The 9,628-nt window shown below is 43.7% G+C and overlaps 1 protein-coding gene across 1 annotated transcript in view; it reads right to left on the bottom strand.

The window, feature by feature from the left end:
• The window catches only part of ehd1a (EH-domain containing 1a), a 24,813-nt gene extending 15,420 nt beyond the window's left edge, over nt 1-9,393 (bottom strand). The window contains exons 1-2 of the mRNA XM_063190206.1: nt 8,604-9,393; nt 3,643-3,740 (exon numbers count right to left, since the gene is read on the bottom strand). Coding sequence (XP_063046276.1) covers nt 3,643-3,740; nt 8,604-9,001 — 496 coding nt within the window. The 5' untranslated portion in view covers nt 9,002-9,393. The remainder of the gene's footprint in view (nt 1-3,642; nt 3,741-8,603) is intronic.
• Nucleotides 9,394-9,628: the final 235 nt, after the last annotated feature.

Here is a 9,628-nt window from a genome sequence, read left to right as displayed (position 1 = left end):
ATTGCCGGATGTTTGCCAAACGTGGGCAGTGGTTGTGGCTTAAGTGGCTTAGCCTCTGTGTGAATCTGAGTGTGTGTGTGTGTGTGTGTGTGTGTGTGTGTGTGTGTGTGTGTGTGTGTGTGTGTGTGTGTGTGTGTGTGTGTGTTTACAGTGCACAGCGGAAGTGAAGTGTGCATCCAGCGGGGGGAGCGTGGCTGAAGTGTACGCTCACTGCAGTCATGGTGATGTGTTGGTGGAGAAGACATGACTTTATGTGTGCCAGCCTGTGCTGCTGTTGCTGCTGCCAGTGTTGCCAGGTTGGGCTGTTTCCCGCTCAATTGAGCTGGTTAGAATGGCTGTCTGCCGGTAAACACGGTAGTTAAAAACGGGCTTTGGGCGGGTGTTTTTTTAACTGTAGATTTATGGTCATAGAAAAACTTTTGGTTGAAATTGGGTGGAATTTAGTGCATCCAGGCTGTTTTGGAGCATTTTTGGGCAGGAAAAGATCAGACACATTTGGCAACCCTGGGTGCTGCTGCTGCTGCTACTACTGAAACACAAAGGTGACCAAGCCTCTGCACTAGCAGCCTCACAACTCTGGAATAGTCCAATACCCAGTGTTGGCAAAGTTAATTTCCAACAGAACTACCGGTAGTTCGACGTTCAGTTCACACATTTCAAAATGAACTAATTCGTTCATAGGTCATAATTGCTCAAAGTTAATAGTTCCTTCATAGATCAAAAAAAGAACTAGCTCGTCGCTCTTTTTTTTTTGCAAGAGGTCGTTGTGAGAAATATTGTTTAATATCATTGGCAAAGCCTTTGTAACACCACAAACAGCAAATATTTTTTAATCAGAACAGTAGAAATGTGTGTGTTACATGTCTTCTGATATTATTAGGGTTCTTTGCAATGTATTTGGTTCGGCTTTCAACCGAACACTAAAGAAATATGGCACGCTGTTAAACAAAAGCTTGTAGTTCGTTCACAGGCACCAGAATGAACTAGTTCATAGTTTGTTTATCAGGCAGTAAATGGTGTGTGCTCAGTTCACATTCGCCCAAACTAGGTGAAACATGAACTAAGTTAGTTCAGGTAAAACACTACCAATACTGTCCTGCCGCAGTCTAACGGTAGGGCACTGGGTTACTACGCCAGTGACCCGGGTTCACTTTGTCTATCTTTTGCAGGCTTTCCAGTGGTTTTTTTGGGTTCCTAAACCTATTCCAACTTCGTGCCCACTTGAAATGTGCGGGGCCCAGCTCTGACCCAATAAATAATAACACTCAAATGGTCAACTACAACACACACACAGACACACACAGACACACACAGACACACACACACACACACAGACACACACACACACACACACACACACACACACACACACACACACACACACACACACACACACACACACACACACACACACAGACACAAATATTGTTTTGAGTTTTAGAATATGATTTCAAGGCCCACTTGTGATAGTTTCATGGCCCACAGTTTGAGAATCACTGGTCTATTGGGATGTTTGTCATCCTTCTACTTTTGGTGCCGCTTGTCCATGTGATGCTTATATCATTGTTTTATTGCTGATGTTACAGTTCACATAGCCACACACTCTACACCACTCTGGTCAAACTGAGACATTTTAAAATGCAAATAATATTCATGTATGAAAAGTATATGTTTTGTAGCCATAATGAATACTTAGAAATTGATCAGGGTAGTAAATGTTTCAAGAAAGAGATGACATTTGCGAATGGGCAACATGAAATCTTGATATAAACTACTACTACATAAAAAAAAAATCACTGGGCCTATAACTTCCTTACTTGCTGCTGTTGCTGCTACTGCTGATGGCCATCAGGGAAGATCTTCAGAGGAATTTTACACATGATCCCCGCAGAGCAGTAAGCCCTACTGCTAATCCTGAGGGGAGATAGGGCCGACTGATGTTGTTTACAAGACTCACAGAAGGGGGAATCCTGAGGTTGAACTTTTAACTACACTCAGCAGAGAGAACTTTTTTGAGGGGAAATAAAATCCTGGACGTGAAAGATGACTATACTTGGGGTCTATCAAGCTACTTTTTGAAGTGATATTTGACAATCCTATCCAAAACCATGACTTCATAGTACACTACACTTGGTTGAACAAAGTACATTATGGAAGATTTGACTGAAATATGTGTGAGGGTAATGCTAGCTGAACGTTTCAGCCTAACAACACCCCAGCAGCACCAAAAAGCTTTTGCTACGCAATATTCTCAGCACAGAGTGCAGAGACCTATATTTTGTTCTTGCAACACCCTACCAAGTCTGAAATCAGGCACGGTGCCTAAATACCATCAGACAGCCCTGTGTTTAGATGAACACAGTTCACGCCAACAGTGCTCCTTCTCTTTCCAGACTTCACTTATTGTGTTGTAAAGTGGAACAGTGTGGCCTGCCTTTTACTGGTAGGAATGACAGTGGCAGGAGATTATATACTACAATGCTCACCAGGCAAAAATAATGAAGAGGATGAGAATTCCTATTGAATTCCGCCGAGTGTTAACTTACAGCCTATACAGAGTAAGGGAAAAAATTTGCTTCTCAAACGCTTCTCGATAAAACCAAATGTCTATCCCTGAGTAACTTCAGACAGAGTGGTTTTATTGAAGCGGTTTTATGTTTGATTAAAAAAAAAAACAGCAACAACACAACCAAGAAATCTATTCAGCTATTTATCCATTGTCTTTTGGTGAAAGGGGAAGAGCTGTTTACTCAGTATGCCACTCCTATCATGCTCTGACATTTCGCGTCTCCTTTGAAGCAAAGAGGTGCCAAGGCAGCCAATGCAAATACGGCATCATCGCACAATCTGGTTAGACCTGCTTGCTTAGTGTGTTTTCTTCCGGTGTATGACAAGTATATGTTGCAAGCTCGGTGTGGAAAGCACCTGACAAGGTAGATGTGAATGGAACGTTGGACAGGAGAGAAGTCAGAGGTGGCGGGTGGCATTCGACTAAGTGAGAGGAGGTGGAGAGTGGGAGGGGTAGAGAAAGGGAGGAGAAGAGGGAAAGAGTGAGAGGAGAGTAGTGAGGGTAGAGAGAGAGAAAGAGAGAGAGAGAGAGAGAGAGAGAGAGAGAGAGAGAGAGAGACAGACAGACAGACAGACAGACAGACAGACAGACAGACAGACAGACAGACAGACAGACAGACAGACAGAGACAGAGAGTGAAGGAGAGAGTCACAGAGCGAGAGAGAGAGAGAGAGAGAGAGAGAGAGAGAGAGAGAGAGACAGAGAGACAGACAGAGTGAAGGAGAGAGTGACAGAGCGAGACAGAGTGAGACAGAGTGAGAGAGAGAGAGAGAGAGAGAGAGAACATAGAACTGAACAGAGAAGGTAATAAGATTTTAGTGTGAGAAGAGATTGCGTGAATGAAACAAGAGAGAAAGATAACAGTGAGATGTGAATAAAGGGAAGACCCGAAAGAACTACGGTACATACTAGAAATTAGGAATGAAGATTCTCTCTGAGTGTGTGTGTGTGTGTGTGTGTGTGTGTGTGTGTGTGTGTGTGTGTGCGTGTGTGTATGTGTGTGTGAGGTGAATGAGTGTGTGTGTGTGTGTGTGTGTGTGTGTGTGTGTGTGTGTGTGTGTGTGATTGACTGACCCCTGCTGATTCTCTGCTTTTCGCCAGACAGGATTCCTGGAGTATCGATGATACTGATACTCTCCAAGACCGGGTTGTTCAGCTGCGCGCACATGAACCTGCAGCGAAACACAGAGATCAGATGAGAAAAACAACAACAAAAAAAACATTCTGGTGAGATTGGGCAATACTCTCAATGGCAGTCTCTTAAAAACATTTCCATCACACAGAAACTTCTCCAACCTGACACGCATACATTGTCAGCACACTCTAAATTCCTCTTTGGGGTACCAAGCAAGCAAGCAGGTTTGCATGGAAAAACACACATGAAATACCTTCTAGGAACGACAGTTAACTAAGCTGTGAACAAACTGCTGGATCTGCAGTGATCTATCCAGGTAGAGTTATTTTAAAGGGAAGACCACTTCTAACAAAGCTGGTTCCTGCCAAATGCCAAAACCAAGACATCTGGGGGAAAAGTGAGCCCCTGTGTTTGTTTTCATATAAATGGAAGGGGTTTTTGTCATCACAGCAGATCTGCAGTTCTGCACAGGGGATCCAGACAGGCACATCACACCACCCTTCTGGTATATTTTGTATATACTGCAAGCTCAGGACAAGGTCACGCTTCTCAACAAAGTGGTGGAGGAAGGCCAGGTTATGCCGAGAGTAGACGGTGGTCTGGTGGTTGTAAGAATAGCAGTCTGTTTCTTTATGTATACTTTATACATACTGCTTCCCTTTGTAACATGCCTCTCTCTGGCGTCTACAGAGTACCATTATTTTGAGGCTGCTGTTTTGGAAAAAGAAATCTGTTCTTCAATACATTTTTCTTTAGATTTTAAATGTTCATACCCCTTATAACAGATATTTGTCTACCCCGCCATCTGGGCCTATAACTACTACTACCACAGTTTGGCTGCTGATTTGCAAAATCTGTCTGTTTTATTAAATACATTTTATTCATATTTTGTCAATTTTAAGTCCTCATGGACCTTGTAATCCTTGTCTACTCTGGCGTCTCCGTCTGGGCATAAAGCTAGCACCACAGTGTGCCTGCTGCTTTCTAAAAACGGTCTGTTTCTTTAATACGTTTTATTCGTAACTCTTTAAAGCTCTCATTCCCGTTGTATTTCTTTGTCTTCTCTGGCGTCTGGGCCTATATTGAGTACCACAGCAGCATGTGGCTGGTCTTTTGGAAGTAATGTTCACATGAGGATTCTGGTCATAAGACCTTCACCGAATGCCAGTACATTCTTCATAACAAGAGGGCCCAGCAGAAGAGGAGGAGGTGGGGGGTGGGGGGCCGCTTTCAAAACCAAACCAAAAAGTGGAAACTATGATCACTATTCAGGGGGGCTTACAAAAACCCCTCGACTTTTTTCCAGGATGGTTTATCGAAATTGGCCTGCGGAAAAACATGTTCCTCTTTCTCTCTTCCCTTCTTGCCTGAGTGTGGGAAGTTTCTGTCCAAAAAAATGTGCTTTCCTGTGTGAAGGATTGACCTTTGACTGAGATTTGGACTTTTGTCACAAATTGGAAAAACAGCAAAAACAACAAAAAACGAATAGACGTTCAGAAACAGTATCAGCGGCCACAACCACTCTGCACAATACACCCTCTTCCATAAAGTTAGTGTTTCTCAACGGGGGCTCTAATGGGGGCGTTGGGGAGCCCTAGGGGGGTGTTGATAAGGATACAGCTGACAGGGGGCGGTGCTTGGTTGCCATTGGGGGAAATTCGGGTTATGATGAGGTCAACGGGGCGTTGGGAGGTTTATGATGAGGTCAAGGGGGCGCTTGTTCAAAAAAGGTTGAGAACCACTGCTTTAAGGCGTGTTAGGCAAGGTGGTTGTGGCAGTGTGGTAGATCTGGTTGTCACTAAGTGGCCCATCTTTTTCCTTTCTCAAAGTCTGATTTCCTCTCCATCTGTCCCCTTTCCTCTCATGTCTTTTTCCTGGTCTGTGCTCTTATAAAGTGTGGCTTTGATCTCACTTTGCTCATGCATGCATGCATGTCGACCTTTCAAAAACGACCCCTTCTGCAAAGTCATCAGGCCAGGTTGAGGAAGTGCAGACAATGGAACTGAAAGAGAAATAGTTCTCTGGTGTTCTGGGTTGTCAACGTTTCCAACAATCAGCACGTTTTTTCACTCTCGTTTAGGAGGGAGGGGGGACTTCCTGGTAAAGAGAGGGTCATGAACAGGTTTGGTAGAAGAACAGGATTGCAACACAGCTTCTCATGTCACCATAGTCATATGCCAGTGTTTCTCGCAGAATAATTTGTTAATGGTGGTGGGGGGTAGTAGGCCAGTGGCAGGGACATCCGATTATCATCATTGGAAAGGAAGTACATGTTGTTCTATTTCATATGAAATATGACATGAAAACCTCCAAAAAATAAATAGCTTCCACATTTTTTGGTACAGTGACTTAATAAATTAGATTAGATTACTTTCACAAGAACACAAGATTTTTATCAAGATGGTAGGCGTGGCCGCCTTAACTGTTAGCTTAAGTGTTGGGAGAAACCCTGTAGGTCATGCATCCTTATATGATTCTGACGAATAGCGTCACGTAATTGCACATTAGAGACACTTCCGGGCCCCAGCCATGGCTCAAACAGTTGGGGCATTGACTGTTACGCCGGGAAATGTGGCTCGATTCCGGCCCGTAGTCATTTCTCCCTTTCCCACAGTTTGCTTCCTGTCATCATCTCACACTGTCCTGTCAAATGAAGGCATAAAAGCTCCTACAATTTTAAGAAAAAAGAGGGAGTTTTGAATTGGTAGGTTTTTACATTCAATAGGATAGGAGAAATGGCTTCTTATTAATATATTGACAGAGATTTTCATCTCTCCAAACTTTAGGGAGGGCCCTTGGGCGCTTGTGCCCTCAATTAACAAACTGCCACTGTTCACACATCGGGTTAATAACCCACCACATCCTTGTCACCATGTCCACGGCACAATACAAACTGAGCGACATGGAAAACAAGAAATGATCATGATACATGATACACCCATGTTCCCATACTCATATCCGCTTCACAGCCTGACACGACCATCATGAAAGCACCATGTGATGAACATCCCAAACCCCTTAGTCAACTCATCTCATTCCAAGGCCAGGACCAGGGTTGCCAGATGAGGCTGATGATTTCCAGCCCAAAAAAATGCTCAAAACCCGCCAGGAAGCACTAAATCCCGCCCAATTCTATTGATTTCTATGGCCAAAAATTGTTTTTTTCTCCAAATTCCATTTTTACCCGCAGACGGCCATCCTAAGCAGCCCAATTGGGCGGGAAACAGCCCAATCTGGCAACACTGGCCAGGACCTGTTGGGGGTTCGTCCTGCGTCACATCATGATGATGAAGTATGAGTGTTCTGTTCTTGCCACAGTGGTTCCCCAGGAAACCTCTTTCATTGCCATCAACAATTTGCAACATCTGTCTAGCTGCATAGCTTTCAACGTTGCGTGATGATGTTTAGCCTAACTTCTGACTGGTGTCTCAAGTCACAGTACACAAACGTCAGCTTACTGTACACAGTCAGACATACAGTAGCCTTGGCAGATAATACCATAGATTAGCCCTTCTGATAAGGTGCATGCCGACAGAAGATTCACTTTTTATGTCAGAGGACAGGCTGGAGAAGTGAGAATGACTGTGGTTATTACCACATAATTGAGAAGTACTAATACATTGTGCATGCATGTGATGCAAGGGCGGTAAACACAGCTGCAGTTATTTCCATCTTCGCATCACACATGTAATCCCCAATGACACCAATCTGAAACCGCGTAATGTAATCTAACCCAGCATATGGCAATCCAGGACAGTGTTACCAGCCTAATCCTACAATCACAATCCTCTTGAGCAGATGAAACACCTAACTGTCCCATTACCTTGCCTACTGGGTTTGCCGCCCGTCCTACTTGGCACTCTCTAGCTCATTGTACATATGCGTAGAGGAGTATAGTGTACAAACACGTAGTGTAAATGTGTGGTATGTGAAATTGTGCAATGTGCGGTACGTGTATGCTGGACACCTACAATTGCTTTTGGGATCAATACAGTCTGACTACTCTTCTCTACTGTAGTTCACAAACTGGCATCATTACACATGTGCATCTAGCAACAAAAGACAGCAACAATTGAGATATTCCAGCACATTCTATTCTATGTGTTTGCAAAGGTTATTTTTTCTGACAGGCAGTCATTTCACTTCATCCATTAAGCGTATGGCCTCTTTTGTCACGGGTGTGACAGGCCTGTTTGTGTTTGTGAAGAGGGTGTGTACTCTCATATCATGTGTATTAGTGCAGCATTTCCTCTTGGTTTGGGAGTTGCTGTCTGTCTGCGGGTTGGTGTGACACTGAGTAATTGTGTAGAAGCTACAGTAACATGTAAGCACGGTTTTGAATGATGAATGACATGTCTACTGAATCACAAGCCCAAACAGGAAGACTAACAACAGGTGCTGCTCTGTCTTTTGACAGACACCAGCATAATAACTAAGCACAGACTTTCAGATGACATCATTAACACTCATCTGGTGACTACAACAACTTTTATACAGAGGGAAACAAAGTTTTAAAAGAATAAACACACAGTGGTACTGGGTAGAATGGGCCATGGAATGGCCACCTATATCCACACTGGCCAAGATGTATAAAACTTGCTACTTACAGTGACAAGTTAGGTTAATATACAAGTGAGTTGTGTGCCCTAACTTTCACACTGTTGTGTTGATTTGACATACTGTGACTCTAATAGGCATACAGGGCTTTTAGAGTTATTCAAATGAAAAATACATTAGTTGTGACTTGTGACGCACGTTTGCTTATGAAAACTGACTCGCTTCCACTGAATTTAGTCCATCTAGTTCTGTTTAGTAAGTAGCTAACAGGGGCACACAATGGAACGATGAAAGTGGATAGTGTATCAGGACATTTGTGCGCCACGGCCCAGTGTCCACTCACCTGTTGAGGAAAGCGTTCCCAAAGGCATTGAGCTTTCGGAAAGGTTTCTTCGGGTCGACAACCAGGGCGTTTCCAGGTATCACACCTTCCTGGTCTCCGTGCATTACGGCAATAAACGAATCTGTGGTGGGCTCCGGGCCTATCCTCATACCGGGGAAGTCCTGTTCCATTAGGTGCCTAATAAATGTGGTTTTGCCGGTTGAGTACTGACCCACCAGGAGTACCATAGGCTTGTTGTCAAAATCGGCATCCTCCAACGCCGGTGAGTGGAACTCGTGGAAGCGATAGGTGTCTTCCAGTGGAAAGAGTTTAGTTCTGTACAATCGTCGTAGCCCCTCTGCAACATTTTGAAATAATTCTGGGTCTTTCTTCCCTTCTCTTCTCCACGTACTGAACATTTTCAGACTCCGGGACGTACCGATACAGCAGGAACTACAGGAGGCAACTGCTTCAGATGAGGATGTCCGCCCCGACTACTCAGGCAGGGGCAGGTTTCGACAGTAATTTAGCTAGCTTACCACCTCCCCTCCTACAGCGACGCAACTACAACTGATTCATACACTGAGGAAATGTCGCGTGCCCCACAGGGTTAACTCAGACTGAAATGGCAGATTTTTCACAGATGAAACAGGCGACCCCTTAATAGAAATGTCATTTAATTAAGGTTGCCCCCGAAAATGTCCTTTTTCTCGTGACAGTACCGTGCCACTAAAGTGAAACTTCGTCATTAACGTCCTAGTGCTAGCGGCTTTCATTAGAGCTATTTTTTTCTTTCCCCATCACAGAGGAAACCGCGTGTGGCACCAAGGTGCGTAATGCCATAATAAAAGTCCTTCGAAGCGCTCAAAAATCTATTTCCTTTCAATAAATTAAACGCACCAGCCCATACATTTTAAATACATTACTCAGTATTTATTTAGATATAATGATCACCAATATATTTAAATTAATACAATGAATAACACATTTAATTTAAGCATTGTTAACTATATCTTGATATTATTTTCCAAAGCCTTATCATTTTT

This window comes from Engraulis encrasicolus, chromosome 23 (genome assembly GCF_034702125.1).
Source record: "Engraulis encrasicolus isolate BLACKSEA-1 chromosome 23, IST_EnEncr_1.0, whole genome shotgun sequence".
In the NCBI taxonomy this organism is placed as follows: Eukaryota; Metazoa; Chordata; class Actinopteri; order Clupeiformes; family Engraulidae; genus Engraulis; species Engraulis encrasicolus.
This window is presented reverse-complemented; position numbering and strand designations above follow the sequence as displayed.